The 19,086-nt window shown below is 37.0% G+C and overlaps 1 protein-coding gene across 6 annotated transcripts in view; it reads left to right on the top strand.

Annotated features, from left to right (window-relative positions):
* Positions 1-19,086, top strand: part of WDR47 (WD repeat domain 47) — a 62,687-nt gene that overhangs the window by 9,830 nt on the left and 33,771 nt on the right. For 4 of the 6 annotated variants that reach the window (XM_044238823.1, XM_044238822.1, XM_044238819.1 and 1 more), the window contains exons 2-6: positions 3,419-3,459; positions 8,202-8,368; positions 11,349-11,432; positions 15,589-15,673; positions 17,820-18,622. In XM_044238823.1, the coding sequence (XP_044094758.1) occupies positions 8,211-8,368; positions 11,349-11,432; positions 15,589-15,673; positions 17,820-18,622 (1,130 nt within the window). In that variant the 5' untranslated portion in view covers positions 3,419-3,459; positions 8,202-8,210. The remainder of the gene's footprint in view (positions 1-3,418; positions 3,460-8,201; positions 8,369-11,348; positions 11,433-15,588; positions 15,674-17,819; positions 18,623-19,086) is intronic. The other 2 variants (XM_044238824.1, XM_044238818.1) reach the window with 2 other exon arrangements.

The raw sequence follows: 19,086 nt of genomic DNA, 5'->3' as shown, positions 1-19,086 counted from the left end.
TGTAGTCTTTGCTCGTTCAACTGGAATTTTGGGAGGTATTGATTTGAAGATGCTATTTATATGTTCTTAGTATTTATATAAATAGCATATTACATGCTATTTATATGTTCTTAGTGGTAATCATTTAACTGTTTATGTGTATTAAGTTTATTCCTAGTTTGTCCTTTTTTTTTTTAAGATTTTATTTATTTATTTGACAGACAGAGATCACAAGTAGGCAGAGAGAGAGAGGAGGAAGCAGGCTCCCTGCTGAGCAGAGAGCCCGATGAAGGGCTTGATCCCAGGACCCTGGGACCATGACCTGAGCTGAAGTCAGAAGCTTTAATCCACTGAGCCACCCAGGTGCCCCCCTAGTTTGTCCTTTGTCTTTTTTTTTTTAAAGCTGAAACCAAGAGTCAGACCCTTAACCGACCAAGCCACCAAGGTGCCCCAGTCCATTGTCTTTTAACTTGTTTATGGCAACTTCTGTTACAAGTAGAATACATTTTTAGTACCAAATTTGACAATTTATTTTCTTTACATTTTCAGGGTTATGGGACTTTTTTTTTTTAAAGATTTTATTCATATGAAAGAGCATGAACAAGGGGAAGGGCAGAGGAAGAGGGAGAAGCAGACTCCCTGCTGAGCACAGAGCCTAATGTGGGGCTTAATTCCAGGATCCTGAGATCATTCATGACGTGAGCCAAAGTCAGACTTAACTGACTGAGCCACCCAGGCACCTCTGGGTTGTGGGACTTAATTACATAGTCTGAGTCAAAAATAGTTTTGTTTTTTGATTTTTAAGATTTTATTATTTAAGATTTTATTTATTTATTTATTTATTTATTAGAAAGCGAGAGAATACAAGCAGGCAGAGCAGCAGGCAGAGGGAGAGGGAGAAGCAGGCTCTTCACCGAGCAGAGAGCCTGATGCAGGATTCCATCCCAGGACCCTGGGATTATGATCAGAGGTGAAGGCAGATGCTTAACTGACTGAGCCACCCTGGCACCCCAAGTCAAAATAGTTTTGCTTATTTTGTAAATTTTTAGTTCTTCAGCAATTAAATATGCTTTTTAATTTTTGTGGGTTTGAATATGGAAAGAACATAACTATTTTAATCTCATAAAGATTGAAATAATATTTGAATCAGATTTGAGGTATTATTTAAAAAATTACAAATCATTCTCAAATGTTACTTCTTTATATATGAAATGAACACATTATATTAATTATATTACTAATTCCTTCCAGTTACTTGCAATTAGAATTTCAGGTAATTTGCAGTGGGAAATTCATTACTTATGTTTCATATTAATTATTATTTTTACATTTTTTGAATAAGTAATATTTGTACATGATTCAAAATTCAAAAGGTACAAAAGAGTATATAGTGGGAAGTCTTCTTCCCATTCCTATTCTTTAATTATCCAGTTTTCTTTTAATACTGTCATTTTTATCGATTTTTTTCTTTTCCCCAAAGATATTTTATGCATATGTACAACATTTAGTTTATGTTAATTGAGTTTTTTTCTTTTTATAGCTATGTTAAGCTGCACCTGCTTTAAAGATAATTTGGTCTGTAGGCCAAAATTATTCACAGTTCCAGAAGGTAAATTAGAATAATTGATGAATAGAGCACAGCTGTCAACAATAAGAAGGGACACATTATACATCCATGTCACAAACATTAGCTGATTAGCAGACATGACAGAGTTTTGCAATTAGAAGGACTTTTGTTTGCTTAAATGATTTAAAACAAATCTATTTTCTTTCCTCTTATTAAACTGACCTTATAGATTAGAGACTTCTAATTATTCCAGACTTTTTCACACTAAGAATTTATGTATACTTTCTTTTTATTGAAATGTGACTTAAAGCAAATTATAAAACTTGAAAGGAAATCATAGAAATTACCCAAACTAACCCTATTGTTTTTTTTTTTTTTTAAAGATTTTATTTATTTATCTGACAGAGAGAAATCACAAGTAGATGGAGAGGCAGGCAGAGAGAGAGAGAGAGGGAAGCAGGCTCCCTGCTGTAACCCTATTGTTTTATATATGAAGAAATTGAAGCCCATAGAGATTGACTTGCAACATCACAAAGGCCAGACATTTACAGTTTCAAATTTTTAGAATGCTATTTTATTAAAAAGATAGGTCACAAATTTGTTTCTCCATTTTTTAAAAGATTTTTTAAAATTTATTTGAGAGAAAGAGAGCACTAGAAGGGGGGAGAAGCAGAGGTCGGAGAAGTGGAGCCCAACCTCCCTGGGCTCAATCCCAGGACCCTGAGATCATGACCTGAGCGGAAGGCAGATGCTCAACCCACTGAGCCATGCAGGTGCCCCCTTTTCTCCATTTTTTAAAGGAAAAGGTACAGTCCTAGTTTGTATTATGTCCTAGTTTGGTATTATATTAAAAGTCTTCCTAGTACTTGATTTCCTTATCTGCAATGGTAAGGCAGTGTTATTCATTGTTAGGCACTCTGTAATACTCAGAAGATTAAAGAGAATGGTTTTTATTGGGTGGGATGGAGTTGGAGATTAATGGAGCCTTTCTTAAGTACTCTTTTCTTGACCATAAAATTTATAATGGCTGTACCTTGATTCCTTTAATCTCATACTTGTAAATCATTCTTAGCTTTGTGCATTTTTCTTCCTTCCTAATCTATATTATAAGTTAGTGAAGGAACACTTCAAATGTTCCTCTTTGTGAAGGAACATTTAAATCATATCTATTTATATTTGATTAGAATGCTACCACTGATACTTTTTCATGAAACTATTTCCATATCCATATATAGAAATATATATAGAAGTGAATTTATGTTAACATTATTTCTTTTTTTCTTAACATTTTATCTTTAATCTTAGATTTCTAAAAATAATTTTATTTCTTTTTTTTTTTTTTTAAAGATTTTATTTATTATTTGACAGAGAGAGATCACAAGTAGGCAGAGAGGCAGGCAGAGAGAGAGAGAGAGAGGAGGAAGCAGGCTCCCTGCTGAGCAGAGAGCCCGATGCGGGACTTGATCCCAGGACCCTGAGATCATGACCTGAGCCGAAGGCAGCGGCTTAATCCACTGAGCCACCCAGGCGCCCAATAATTTTATTTCTTGCCCCTTAATATATTCTTCAATGTTATTTGAATAAGATAGGAATCAGTATGAGTATAAAGACCTTATTTGGAATTTAGTTTCTATAGATATTAATTATATTTAATACTGAAATACTAACGATCTACCAACTGGTGTCCAGATGTACTCATTATTAAAGAAAACTTATTTCCTTATTCACCTAGTCCAGAGGTGGATATAAGCAAAAACTAATTTCTTAAAGGAAAATCCATAAAGATTTTTTTGTGATTTCTTTATATGTAAATTTATCATTTATTATAGAAATACTGAAACATTCTGATTTTGTTTTGTTTTCTGTTTTCAGTAGAACACCCTTTATTGTTGGCCCTGCATAAATTCTGCCTGGTGAGTAATTGTTTACATGTACCATGGGCTGATGTGTCTACATAAGATACTGTCAGAGCTGACTTTAGTTAAATAAAGGGCCAAAGATTTATCCTTTTATTTTTTCTTTGTTGTTGTTTTTTAAGATTTTATGGATTATTTGAGAGAGAGAGAGGGCTCACAAGCACAATCAGGGGAGAGGGGCAAAGGAAGAGGGAGAAGCAGACTCCTCACTGAGCAGGGACCTGAGCCAAAACCAAGAATTGGACCCTCAATCCACTGAGCCACCCAGGCACCCCTCCATCCTTTTGAATGGCTTTTAGAATAGTAGTAAAGAAAATAATTTACTCTGTACCTTTTTAGAGACATTTCTTCATTAATTGCATCTTAAATTATTCAACTAACATTTGTTGAACACTTAACATACTGTGCATTTAATTTTTTTTCCAAGATTTTATTTATTTATTTGACAGAGATCACAAGTAGGCAGAGAGGCAGGCAGAGAGAGATGGGGAAACAGGCTCCCTGCTGAGCAGAGAGCCTGCTGTGGGGCTCCATCCCAGGACCCTGAGATCATGACCTGAGCCAAAGGCAGAGGCTTAACCCACTAAGCCAGGTGCCCCTGTGCATCTCATTTTAAAAGATAATTTTAGTTGTTTCTTAGCCAGTTAACTCTGTGTTATATCTCCCCTGAGGATGGGGGATGAAACACTGACTATTTTTTAGATTTTTATTTACTTGTCAGAAAGGGAGAGAGGGAGCATGAGCAGGGGAAGCTTCAGGCAGAGGGAAAAGCAGGCTCCCTGCTGAGCAAGGAGCCCAATGTGGGACTTAATCCCAGGATTCTGGGATCATGACCTGAGCTGAAGGCAGATTCTTAACCAACTGAGCCACCCAGGCATCTCATGAAGCATTTATTATTGAATTCTACTATTCTGAATTAGAGAAAAATTCTAGCTTTATGGGGATTAATAGTTTGAAATTAAAAATATATATGAATTCTGTTTTTATATCTTAACTTTAAAACTTATAATGTACTTAATTTCTAAATTATATAGCTAGGATTTGGGGAGCCTCTACAAATGTTTCAGTAACAGAATAAGATATAATCATCAAGCATATATCTATGTTTGTTTTAGTTAAAGATTTTGAGAGAGAGCACAAGCCTGGGAAGGGCAGAGGGACAGGGAGAGGTAGACAAGCGGGGAGACGCTGACATGGGTATGTATCCCAGGATCCCAGGACTCTGAGATCAGACCTGAGCTGAAGGCAGCGGCTTCCCTGAATAAGCCACCCTGGTCCTTCTTTACCTATGTTTTATTTTTAAAAAATTATTTATTATTTATTTTTAACAAATAACTTTTTAAAAAAAAGATTTAATTTATTTATTTGACAGACAGAGATCACAAGTAGGCAGAGAGGCAGGCAGAGAGAGAGAGGAGGAAACAGGCTGCGTGCTGAGCAGAGAGCCTGATCTGGGGCTTAATCCCAGGACCCCGAGATTGTGACCCAAGCCGAAGGCAGAGGCTTTAACCCACTGAGCCACCCAGGTGCCCCTTTACCTGTGTTTTATATTATATCCAACAACAGTGAATTTTATAAGAATTAAAATTCTGGGTTAGGTGGTTAAAATACTACACTATTCTACGAAGAATTTCACAGTCTAGAATTAAAGCTTGTGTTTTAAAAAATCCTGACCAATTCTATGTTAATTAGGAAACATTTTCTCTATCCGAAATTTAAATGTAAAGTCAATGTAAAATACGTATTTGTAAGAATTATTTAATAATCAGAAATGATGGCAACATTAAACTTGTAGTTATGATTTAGAGTGGCACTATTGTCATAGATTCATAGTAACTCCAGAGTTACTCCATATTTAGACTGAATATTTAATAAATGGAGGCCTACAAAATGTTCAGCACCATTGGGTATATTGAACAACTTTAGAAAATTACATCTCAGTTCTGCACTGAGTTGTATAGTTGGTACATAGTGATATAAGTGAAGTCCCCTCTAAGATCTTAGAGATGGAGGGGGCAATTATTTTTCTGATCACTAAATTAGTTAAGTCCACCTATTTTTTTTTTTTTTGTTTTAAGATTTTACTTATTTATTTGAGAGAGAATGCAAGTGAGAGAGAGAGAGGGAGCATGAGAGGGTCAGAGGGAGAAGCAGACTCCCTGTTGAGCAGGGAACCAGATGAGAGACTCAATCCCAGGACTCCAGGATCATGACCTGAGCTGAAGGCAGTTGCTTAACCAACTGAGCCATCCAGGTGCCCCAGTTTAAGCCATTCTTTTTGTTTGTTTGTTTGTTTTTAAGATTTTATTTATTTATTTGACAGAGAGAGATCACAAGTAGGCAGAGAAGCAGGCAGAGAGAGAGGGAGAAGCAGGCTCCCCGTTGAGCAGAGAGCCTGATGCAGGGCTCAACCCAGGACCCTGAGATCATGACCTGAGTCAAAAGCAAAGGCTTGGGCGCCTGGGTGGCTCAGTGGGTTAAAGCTTCTGCCTTCGGCTCAGGTCATGATCTCAGGGTCCTGGGATCGAGTCCCACATCGGGCTCTCTGCTCAGCAGGGAGCCTGCTTCCCTCTCTCTCTCTGCCTGCCTCTCCATCTACTTGTGATTTCTCTCTGTCAAATAAATACATAAAATCTTTAAAAAAAAAAAGCAAAGGCTTTAACCCCCTGAGCCACCCAGGCGCCCCAAGCCATTCTTTTGCTAGTAAGAATTACATGAAGATTTGGGAAATGCTAAAATCACTAATCATTGTGCTTTAGGAGTAATCTCAGGGAGGCAGTTCTGAAATGTAATTAGAATTTAGTGAGTAGAAATATCGTTAATTTTAGTGTATCCTCTTTTGAACAAAGTCTCTTAACAGGAGGACGGGCAGCTCAGAAGAAAGCAAAGGGAAACCCAAAGCATGTGGAACTGGGGCGGCTGCCCTGTTGAGATTTTTTTTTGTGTGTGTGTGATTTGTTTGTTTCTTGAGGCAAGCATGTCCTTATTGTTGGAGATGGATGTAGGAGATTAACTTAGTCTGATGTCATTAAATATTTGAATCATACAATTATCTACCCATGATCTGTCCTTTGTTTACCCTACCATGTTCTCTAAGAGAGAAAATGTACTCCTCTGATAGGAGCATTCTAGTATGCTAGACATTTATACTTCTCATTATGAAGAAGTTGATAAGTTGGAAGAAAATTAACATGTTTGTGTACATGTATGTTTGTTTCTGTGAGCTCTGTTAAAGTTTGTTCGTCCTGTGAGAAAGATGTGCTTACAGTCTTTTTGATCTGATGATGTGTCTTTGCAGCTAATCTTACTGTTAGCATGGTAGTCTTTTGTATTGCTCTGAGCTTTGACCTTTGAAAATTGCAACAAGTTAGGCCGTTTAACTTGTATGGCCTCATCTATGAAATGATCTTCAGAATTCCTCCTAGTTCTAAATCTTTATGAATTCATAACCTATGTGCTTAGTTATTTCAGTGAACACTAATAGGTAACATAAGAGATTGTAGAGAGTTGAAATATCTTTGTTTCATGTTTAAGTTCATAGTACCAACTTGACTTAAAGTAGCACTTTTTTAACCAGCCTTACTTTGTTTGGCTTCAAAGGACAAGGTATAACATTTTACATATTGCTGCTAGACTATAAGCTTCTTAAGGACAAGGCCAGTGTCTCCCAAGTATAGAACAGTGCCTATCACAGAGAAAAAGCAGTAACTGCTTATGGACTGAGTATATACCTAGAGCAAGTTATTTAGAACATAGCTAAACATGGTTATTAGTGACTTTTTACAATATTCTTTACTATGGCAAATTTTAGAAACGTGTAAGAATAGACAATAATACTATCTCAGGCATTTGGGTTGCTGTAACAGAATACCATAGACTGGGTGGCGTATAAATAGCAGAAATTTATTGCTCACAGCTTTGGAAGGTGGAAATCTAAGACCAGAGTGTTAGCATGGTCAGTTCTGATGTGGTCTCTCTTTCTGGTTGCAGACAACTGTCTTATTGCATATTTTCAAGGTGGAAGGGTTGAGCTAGCTTTCTGGGGCCTCTTGAAGGACACCTAATCCCACTAATCACCTCCCGAAGATTTCATATCCTAATACCATCAATTTGGAGATTCGGATTTCACCAGATTAATTTGGGAGGACACAATGTCCAAACCATAGCAAATATAAATGAACTTTCATTTATCCATTATCCCACTTCAGTAGTCATGATTATTCTTTTTTTTTTTTTAAAGATTTTATTTATTTATTTGACAGATGGAGATCACAAGTAGGCAGAGAGGCATGCAGAGAGAGAGAGCAGGCTCCCTGCTGAGCAGAGAGCCTGATGCGGGGCTCGATCCCAGGATCCTGGGATCATGACCTGAGCCGAAGGCAGAGGCTTTAACCCACTGAGCCACCCAGGCGCCCCAGTCATGATTATTCTTGTTGCCTCTTTATCTCCTCCCAGTCCCCTCTTGTATTGTTTTGAAGCAGATCACAGACTTTATATCATTTAATCTATATTATCCCATTGTGTATCTCTCAAAGACGAGGACTTAAAAAAATTACAGCCATAACCTTTATTACACCTTAAAGAATGACTGATTTTTATAAATATTAAATTAATTTCACTTAAAATACCTGTACTAAATATTTCCAAGAAATCTCTAATGTGTAGTTTCCAGACAGTTAATAGCACTTAGAAATAAAACAGTAAGAATAATTTTTATTTTTGTTCTGTTTAATATTTAGGCTATCAACATGACGGCTGAAGAAACAGTGAATGTAAAAGAGGTTGAAATCATTAAGCTAATTTTAGACTTCCTGAATTCAAAGAAGCTTCACATTAGTATGTTGGCCCTTGAGAAGGAAAGTGGAGTCATAAATGGCCTGTTTTCAGATGATATGCTTTTTCTGAGGTATGATTTCATTAATATTATGAGTTTTGTAGCTCTTTCAAAGAAGTGTTAAGTAATAATAAGGTAATATGTGTATCACGGGTAGATATAATCATGAGAAGGCTATATAAGTATAATTTTTAAAATTTGTGTTTTTAAAAGATTTTATTTATTTACTTAAGAGATAGTGACAGAGATAGCGAGAGAGCACAAGTGGGGAAGAGAGGGAAAAGTGGCTCCCTGCTAATGAGGGAGCCCGATGTGGGGCTCGATCCCTGGATCCAGCGATCACAACCTGAACTGAAGGCAGAGGCCCAACCAACTTAGCCACCCAGGCACCCCTATAATTTTTAAATATAATGCTTGTTTTTTTTTTTTAAGATTTTATTTATTTATTTGACAGACAGAGATCACAAGTAGGCAGAGAGGCAGGCAGAGAGAGGGAGGGAAGCAGGCTCCCTGCCGAGAAGAGAGCCCAGTGAAGGGATTGATCCCAGGACCCTGGGACCATGACCCGAGCCGAAGGCAGAGGCTTTAACCCACTGAGCCACCCAGGTGCTCCTAATGTTTGTTTTTGTAATGGAACATTTACAAAATAATGTTCTCTAAAGAATGTTTTCAGTAGTAAGATCCAGAGGTCCATTAAAAAATCTAGAGTCACAACTCCCTTATGGTTGTGGTGTCATCACAGAAAATACTTGAGTAAAAAATCGGGGACTCCAGGCAGATAAAATATTTCTGCAGTGCCTTTTTTTTTTGCCATAGAAGTGAATGTAAACCTATTCATTATAGAAAATATATAAAAATAAAGAAGAAAAATCACCCACCACCCAGACAGACTTCATACTGATAATTTTCTATACATATTTTTTAAAAAACAGCAATTCTTTGCATTTATAATTTAGTATCCTTTATCCATTAACATCATAAGCATTCCCTGTGTTATTACAAATTTATACTATAAAAATTTTCAATTTAATTTCCTATGGTTCCCCTATTTTTAGACAAATTATTTCCAATTTATCTTAAATAAGTGTTCTGTTTAGCATCTTTTATACATAGGGCTTTTTCTATATATTGGATTATTTCCTTAGAACAAGATTCTTGGAATTGCAGAGCAAAAGGGAATTAACATATTTGCCAAAATGCAAAGCTAAATATATCCTAACTTGAATTGGATGGAAAAAGGAAAACCCAAATTTCCATACAGAAATGTATTTTTTGCTTATGTGATGCTGAATATCCTTTGACAAAGAGTACAGATTCTTGGAGATAGCATTTTGTGAGTTGGAAAGCCTTAAAAGATGAAGTATCCCTAAGTCATGAAAAAGGAACTTAAAAAAAAAAACCTTTACTATATTAAGAGAATTTATTTAAATTGCTTGAACTTTTCTGTATTCTGTATTATGAATGTCATTTAACCCTGAGGAGCTTAGTCAATGGTAATCACCAGGAACCAGTACGGAGGCCATATTCTTTTGGCTCTCTTTCAAGCATTGGTACTCCTGGTAATTTAGCAGTGGCTCTCAAATATGCCCCCTCAAAGAACCTGCTGGGTATTGGGATGAAGTTTTGCTGGTCTGAGATGAAATGCAAAGAATTGTAGAAGGGTAAATTTTTAAATTAAATGTATTCATCTTAAAGGACTCACCTTTGAAATTATGGTCTTTCCTACCTTTTTTTTTTTTTAAAGATTTAATTTATTTATTTGACACAGAAAGACACAGAGAGAGAGGGAACACAAGTGGGGGAGTGGGAGAGGAAGAAGCAGGCTTCCTGCTGAGCATGGAGCCCAATGTGGGCCATGTTCCCAGGACCCTGGGATCATGACCTGAGCCGAAGGCAGACGCTTAACGACTGAACCACCCAGGCGCCCTCCTTCCTACTTTTTAAGTATTAAAATGCCTATTTATAAAATGATTATGATATACATTATGATTGCTTTTTTTTTTTTAAAGATTTTATTTATTTATTTGACAGACAGAGATCACAAGTAGGCAGAGAGGCAGACAGAGAGAGAGAGGAGGAAGCAGGCTCCCTGCTGAGCAGAGAGCCCCATGCGGGACTCGATCCCAGGACCCTGAGATCACGACCTGAGCCGAAGGCAGCGGCTTAACCCACTGAGCCACCCAGGCGCCCCTTATGATTGCTTTTTATTAATGTTCCTTATTTGCAGACTCAAAGTTGGCAATCAGATATAGATCCTCCTGCCCATCCCTTTTAAAATTTTACTGTTCTAAAAGCCAAAAATAGGGAAATTGCTATTATAAAAGAGCAGCCATAGAATGCCTTAAAACTTTTGGAAGTTCCCATAGACCACTAAAGTAGGATGAAATCTGTTCGTATCCTTGCTGTTTTTATTTGTAGAGTATAAATTTTAGTGTCAAATGCCTCAGAGATATAGAAATCACAGTTTAGAGCAGGATCTCTCAACCTCAGCACTAGTAACGTTTTGGGCCGGATAATTCTTGGTCATGGGGGGTGTGCAGGTTGTCACGTGAATTGTAGGATGTTTAGTAGCATCTCTGACTATACCCAGTTGATTGCCAGTAGCACCCCCCCCCCGCCAATTGCGACAACCCAAAATGTTGCCAAACATTACCAGATATCTTGGGAACAAAATTGCCCCAGTGAAGAACCACTGATTTAGTAAGTCTAGAGCATACCTGCACACTGGCCCCTAAGTAAGACAGAAGAGCTTTAATACTGAAAGATGAATAGGAAAATAAAGGAACTTTTAGACTTAGCCCAATGTTTTTATATACATGAGAAAAACACATATGTTAGAATGAGAAATGGTTGCAGATCAAAAATTCTTCTCATATAGGGTACGTTGTTACAAGTAAGTTGTGAAAAATTTACTTAGAGGGGTTAAAGAACCATGTAAAATGTTAACCTCATTACAGACTTCAGACTGGTTTTAATGTTGTCATATTTATTCTGCTTTTAATTAGTATGAGGCAAATTTGATAAAATGCTGGGTTTTTTTTCCTTTATATAGGCAGCTAATCCTTGATGGTCAATGGGATGAAGTTCTTCAGTTCATTCAGCCTCTAGAATGTATGGAAAAATTTGATAAAAAAAGGTAAGATTTCTTCTGAAGCTTTTAATGTCTTATCACTGGTAGAGGCTTAGCAAAACAAAACAATAAACAAAAATTTAAAAACAAAACTGTTAGCTTTCCTAGAAAATAGTATGCTCAATCCAATTCAGTTGTATCGAGGACAAGTTGCATGTATTTCAATTGATTGAAAATCTTAGATATAAACTTAACTTTTTTGACAGTGTCTGTACAAAAAGTCACAAGGGCCATATCTGAAACAGTTGTTTCTTCATAATAACATGAAGATTTTAAAGTTGTCATTCAGTTGTCTCCTGGCCTCCATTCTTTTTCTTTTTTTTTTTTTTTTTAAAGATTTTATTTATTTATTTGTCAGAGAGAGAGGGAGAGAGAACGAGCACAGGCAGACAGAGAGGCAGGCAGAGGCAGAGGGAGAAGCCGAGCAAGGAGCCCGATGTGGGACTCGATACCAGGATGCCGGGACCATGACCTGAGCCGAAGGCAGCTGCTCAACCAACTGAGCCACCCAGGCGTCCCCCTCCATTATTTCTGATGAACACTTAGCTGTGTTTGTATGCTGATTCTCTTTGTTTCTTTTTTCTTTTTCTTTTCTTTTTGTCTTTTTTTTTTTTTAGCTGCCTTCAAGATTTTTTTTTTTTTTTTTTGCAGTAACATATAAATAACATATTAGTTTCAGGTCTACAATACAGTGATTGGATATTTGTATATATTCGGAAATCATCACAGTAAGTCTGATTAACATTCATCCCCGTACATAGTTACAAAAACTTTTCTTTGTTGTGAGGAAGATTTTTAATGTCTCTCTTAGCAACTTTAAAATGTACAGTACAGCATTATAAACCATAGTCATCATCCTCTACATTATATCCCTATGATTTTATAACTGGAAGTTTGTATCTTTGGATCCCACTTCACCTGTTCTGCCCATCCTTCCAACTCCTGACTCTGGCAACAATATTTTATCATTGGGTTTCTTGTATTTTTCCTGCTTAGGGTTCACTAAGCTTTTTGAATCTTTAAGTATATATATTTTCATCAAATTTGGCAATCTTTAGGCCATTACTTTAAATATTTTTTTCTGCCCTTTTCTCTTTTCCTCAGTCCTGTGGGACAGTATCTATCATCTGATAGATATCTATCATCTGGGACTCTATGCGGTATCAGATGATAGATATTGTCACACAGGACTGAGGTTCTGTTCCTTTTTTAAAAACATTTTTTTTTCCCCTGTGTTTTCTTTCTTTTTTTTTTTTTTTAAGATTTTATTTATTTATTTTTCAGAGAGAGAGAGAGATCACAAGTAGGCTGAGAGGCAGGCAGAGGGAGAAGCAGGCTCCCTGCCAAGCAAGGAGCCCGATATGGGACTTGATCCCAGGAAGCTGAGATCATGACCTGAGCTGAAGGCAGCCGCTTAACCAACTGAGCCACCCAGGCGTCCCTCCTGTGTTTTCTTCAGTCTGGATTATTTCTACTGATTTACTTTTAGAGTTCACCAATGCCTTTTTCTTTTCTTTCTTTCTTTCTTTTTTTTTTTTAAGATTTTATTTATTTATTTGACAGAGAGAGATCACAAGCAGGCAGAGAGGCAGGCAGAGATAGGAAGGGAAGCAGGCTCCCCGCCAAGCATACAGCCCGAAGCGGGACTTGATCCCAGGACCCTGAGATCATGACCTGAGCTGAAGGCCAAGGCTTAACCCACTGAGCCACCCAGGCACCCACTGATGCCTTTTTCTGCTATTAGTAGTCTGCTCATATAATGCATTTTTCATTTCAGATAATTGTACTTTTCCATTTCAGAATTTCCTTTATCATTTTTCTGCTGAGATATTTCCATCTGTTTACTCATTGTGACTATATTTCCCTTTAAGTCCTTGAACATATTTATAGTCGCTATTGCTTGCTAATAGTCTTTGTTTGCTAATCCCAACTTCTAGGTCATTTTAGGCTCAACTTCTGTTGATTGCCTTTTTCTTAACTATGAGTGACTTTTATTTATTTTAATAAATCTAGTCATTTTTAAAATGTCTTCTGCATATTGTGGATTCATTGCTGAGACTCGATTCTTTTATCTTCCTCTGAAAAGTGTTGACTTTTGGGGCGCCTTGGTGGCTCAGTGGCTTAAAGCCTCTGCCTTCAGCTCAGGTCATGATCTCAGGGTCCTGGGATCGAGCCCCCACATCAGGCTCTCTGCTTGGCAGGGAGCCTGCTTTCCTTCCTCTCTCTGCCTGCCTCTCTGCCTGTTTGTGATCTCTCTCTGTCAAGTAAATAAATAAAATCTTTTTAAAAAAAAAAGGATTGACTTTTATTCCTGCAGATTGTTAACTCGGTTCCACTCTCACTTAATGGATGCCAGCTGAGATCTTGGTTCAGTTAATTAGGCTTTCATCTCTTGCTTTCTCTGGGCTCCTTGGAGTCCCCTTTGCATCTTCACAGTTCCAGAGATAGCCAAAGATTTGGGCTGAGTTAATATAATAGATGTTGGTGTATTTTTCATTATAGCTTCTTTCTTTTTTTTTGATGTTTCCCTGCTTTTCAGCCACTCTTGCAGTATCAACCATTTTTGCTGACTTTTCAATAATGTGGAACTTCAGCTCTCTGCTTGAGTTTTAGTTTACACTGTGTTGACCAGAGAGTGCCCCCCACCGGAAGACCTTATACCTTTGAATCTTTTTTTTTCCCCCTAAAGATTTTATTTGTTTATTTGTTAGCAGAGATCACAAGTAGGCAGAGAGGCAGGCAGGGTGGGTCAGCTCTTATAAGACTTTCCTTATACTTCCCACCCCTTCTGATAGAATTGGTTTCACATTCCTTTGAGACCTTGCTGTACAGTATACATATTTTATACAATTTTTTAGATGACCCTCTTTTTGAAGGCAAGGATTTTGTTTTATTTTACACATATTTGCTACCATAACAATGTTGAAAGAATGACTGAAGTTTCATTATTTTTAGTCCGAAGAAATACTTTTTCTTTAAGGTGCTTAAGGCATCCAACATTTTTAAATTCTTAGGCAAGTCAAGCAGACTCCTCTCCCTGAAACATCTCTGTTAAAAAGGGTTTTTTTTTTTGTTCCAAAGATTTTATTTATTTATTTATTTGACAGACAGAGATCGCAGGTAGGCAGAGAGGCAGGCAGAGAGAGAGGAGAAGCAGGCTCCCTGCTGAGCAGAGAGCCCGATGTGGGGCTCCATCCCAGGACCCTGAGATCATGACCCAAGCCGAAGGCAGAGGCTTAACCCACTGAGCCACCCAGGTGCCCCCTCTGTTAAAAAGTTTTAAGGTTTAGGGGCACCTGCGTGGCTCAGTCAGTTAAGCATCCAACTCTTGATCTCAGCTTAGCTCTTCATCTCAGAGTTATTGAGTTCAAGCCTTGTGTTGGGCTTCATGCTGGAGCCTCCTTACAAAAAAAGAAGTTTTAAAGTTTATGGCTATTTTATGACTTTTCAAAAATATTCGTTTTTAAAAAAAATATTATTTATTTATTTACTTATTTGACAGACAGACATCACAAGTAGGCAGAGAGGCAGGCAGAGAGAGACAGGGACGTGGACTCTCCGCTCAGCAGAGAGTCCAATGTGGGGCTCTGTCCCAGGATCCTGGAAGCATGACCTGAGCCGAAGGCAGAGGCTTTAACCCACTGAGCCACCAGGTGCCCCGGAAATGTTCATTTTTTTACGATAGTTCAGCCTGCTTTTATTAGACAGTTGTCATGTTTGTATTTTGAATAAAATACAAAATAATAAAACAAAATATAATAAAACATAAAGCTTTTTAAATGTAAAGGACTTTGATTTCATATTAGATAATATTTAACATCTTCAATAAAACTTGATTTTTGTTCAGAATTAATATTGGAAATCCTTCCTCTGAGTGTTCAATTGTATTTACTTAATTCTGAAATTATTGTAGCCTCAATGTGATAAGCTTTTAAGAATTTTGAGAACTTTTTTGTAAGCAAAGGCAGGTATAGTAACTTTTAAGTGTATTTGATTTTTGAGACATTAGAAAATTAATTTTTCAAAAAATATTAAAGGATTAATTAGTCCTTTGGAACAAATATGGCCTCTGTTGCTCTGGGGACTTGGGTTTCATTTCCAATCTTTGACATTACTGTAACTCAGCTTTTTAATTTTAATATTTCATATTTTATTTTTACAGGTTTCGTTATATTATCCTGAAACAGAAGTTTTTAGAAGCTTTATGTGTTAACAATGCAATGTCAGCAGAAGATGAGCCCCAGCATGTAAGATTTTTATTCCTGAAGGTTTGCGCCATAGTCTTGTTTCAGTCATAAGTATTTTATTCACTAAAACAAAAGATTAGTATCATGAATTTTCAAAGTTTTTATGAAGTAGGATGGGGTAAGATTTTACTCTTTTGTAGCTGTAGTGCTTTCAGTCTGTAATGCTTCTCAACTTGTTGCAAGATTTAGATAAAGATGATGAATGAGTGGCTGGCTGGTAGCTAGGTGAGTAATGTGTGCTCTTCTCATGTTTAAGGTGATTTAGATTCCAATAGATGTTTGACTTAAAGATGCTACATTGTTGCTTTTTATTTATCCCAGAACTGAATTATTAACTTCCTTTTGTTTTTTCAGTATTTACATTGTAGCAGAGGTGGTTTTTTTCCCTCCAACTTTTTATTTATTTATTTGTTTGTTTGTTTGTTTTTTTAAAGGATTTTATTTATTTATTTGACAGAGAGAAATCACAAGTAGATGGAGAGGCAGGCAGAGAGAGAGAGAGAGAGAGAGGGAATCAGGCTCCCTGCTGAGCAGAGAGCCCGATGCGGGACTCGATCCCAGGGCCCTGAGATCATGACCTGAGCCGAAGGCAGCGGCTTAACCCACTGAGCCACCCAGGCGCCCTCCAACTTTTTATTTAAATTCCAGTTAGTTAACATACAGTGTAGTATTAGTTTCAGGTAGAGAATCGAGTGATTGGTCACTTACATACAATACCCAGTGCTCAGCACAACAACAGAGGGGGTTTTTGATAAAATCTTTATGCCTTTATGACAATTTAAATTTAATGATTCAAAGGATTTATTAAACATTTATTTCTCTCTTGAGATTTTATTTATTTATTTGATAGAGAGTCCGAGCCAGGGAGGGGTAGGGGAGAGTGAGAGGGAGAAGCAGACTCCCAGCTGAGCGGGATGCCTGCTCTGCACAGCTCAATTCCATGACCCTGAGCTCAGACACTTAACTGATTAAGCCACCCAGATGCCCCAGGAAGGGTTTTACTTTTAAAGTTTTAGTAATAGTATTGTTACATTGTTTCCAAACCAAGGAAACTTACTATGTGCCAGGAGGTGTTCACTGAAATAAACTAAAAAAATATTACAATGAGGACTTTCATGTGTAATAGAGAAATGTTTGTCAGATAATGATTTTTTAAAAAAGATTTTATTTATTTACTTGAGAGAGAATGAGAGAGAGAGAACATGAGAGGTGGGAGGGTCAGAGGGAGAAGCAGACTCCCTGTCCAACAGGGAGCCCCATGTGGGACTACATCCTGGGCTCCAGGATCATGACCTGAGCCAAAGGCAGTGGCCCAACTGACTGAGCCACCCAGGTGCCTTTTTTTTTTAAAAAAAAAAGAGATAATGATTAAATGTGGAAAGAACTCTGGAATATAAGTCAAAGGACCTAATTTTTATTTTGTCTTTGTCACTAACCAACTGTATTACTTCTGTTAAATCCTGCTCCCCAACTTTTTTCATATATAAGATGAGGAAAGGTAGATATATAAGCTCTAAGATTCCTTTACATCATAAAAAGTTTATGAGTCTAAGGTAATATTCAGTACCCAAATTATTGTAATCTGTCTCTCAGCTAAGCTTCCTTTATTCTCTTTCATTCTGTTTTTGTACTAAATGAACTGTAAATGTTCTTTTTTCTTTCTTTCTTTTTCATTTGCTTTCTTTCTCCATACAAATTTCTCTTACGGCAAGTTTGAGAATGGCTCTTTTACTTTTGGGGTAAGCTGGAGTGACAGCAAGCTATATAAACAATTGAATAATGACATGCTTCAGTTTTCATTTCTAGAGAACTCAATTATTCTTGACCTTTAAAAATTGTACATTTGAGAGTGATAGTCTGAAGCCTGAACTAGAACACTATTTTTATAGTAAGAGTTTAGTTTACTAATTAACCAAATTATTTAATTTTTATTTTAGTAGTGAAAAGCATTTTGATTCCTGGATTCCTGACCTGAAAGTTGTTAAATATCTTGCAATATGAGTATTCTGGGACAGTAGAGTTTATCCTTTTGCAGTTGACTAGTTTATGAGAATTTATAAGGTATCTTTGTATTTGAATAAAATACTCTTGGTTTCATATCTCATAACATCTCTCTTAATAGTTATCACTTAAATTTTTCTTACAGCTGGAATTTACCATGCAAGAAGCTGTGCAATGTTTGCATGCCCTAGAAGAATACTGTCCTTCTAAAGATGATTATAGCAAGCTCTGTTTGCTTTTGACTTTGCCTCGTCTGACCAATCATGCTGAATTTAAGGACTGGAATCCCAGCACTGCACGAGTTCACTGTTTTGAAGAGGCTTGTGTCATGGTTGCAGAATTCATCCCTGCTGATAGGAAGCTAAGTGAGGCTGGTTTTAAAGCAAGTAACAATCGTTTATTTCAGCTTGTAATGAAGGGTCTACTTTATGAATGCTGTGTAGAATTTTGTCAAAGTAAAGCAACTGGAGAAGAAATTACAGAAAGTGAAGTACTTCTTGGCATTGATCTTTTGTGTGGTAATGGTTGTGATGACTTGGATCTGAGTTTATTGTCATGGCTTCAGAATCTCCCATCTTCTGTCTTCTCTTGTGCTTTTGAACAGAAAATGCTTAATATTCATGTTGACAAACTTCTGAAACCTACAAAAGCTGCATATGCTGATCTTTTGACTCCTCTTATCAGCAAACTTTCTCCCTATCCATCATCTCCAATGAGAAGGCCTCAATCAGCTGATGCCTATATGACCCGCTCTCTGAATCCTGCTTTAGATGGCCTCACTTGTGGACTAACCAGTCATGATAAGAGAATCTCAGACCTTGGAAACAAAACTTCTCCAATGTCACACTCCTTTGCTAACTTCCATTATCCAGGTGTACAAAACCTCAGTAGGAGTCTCATGCTTGAGAATACAGAATGTCACAGTATTTATGAAGAATCTCCTGAACGGTAAGTATTTGCTTGTAAAAATTAGAAAATATTCGCAAGTGTGAGATTTTGTGTGTGTATGTTTAATGTTCAAATCGCTTTTTTAAAATTATTATTTCTTTTTAGAGAGGGAAGGTTGAGGAGTGCAGAGGCTGATGTGGGGTTTGATTTCACAATCCCGAGATTATTTTCTATTAAGTTGCTATGAGGTTGCAGAGTAGGGAGTTGTGATATCTTGTTTAATGTTTTTTAAAGGGAAGGGGGGATTTTAGGATGTTAAGTGACTTGCTAAGGCCCAAGGCATCTTATTGCTCTACTTGAAAGATAAGAGATGATACCTAGTCATGAAAATGGATGAGTATAACTTATTATAGGAGCTTCCTGTTATCTAAATCCCAAAGGAATAGAGTCTTGAGCATTGGTAGAGACTATCTTAAACTTATCCTGGACTTTCCAGTATCTTTAAAGAAAATTTTCATTGTTTG

Source organism: Neovison vison, chromosome 2 (assembly GCF_020171115.1).
Source record: "Neovison vison isolate M4711 chromosome 2, ASM_NN_V1, whole genome shotgun sequence".
Classification (NCBI taxonomy): Eukaryota; Metazoa; Chordata; class Mammalia; order Carnivora; family Mustelidae; genus Neogale; species Neogale vison.
Note: the sequence above shows the minus strand (reverse complement) of the source record. Positions and strands in the feature narration are given on the sequence as shown.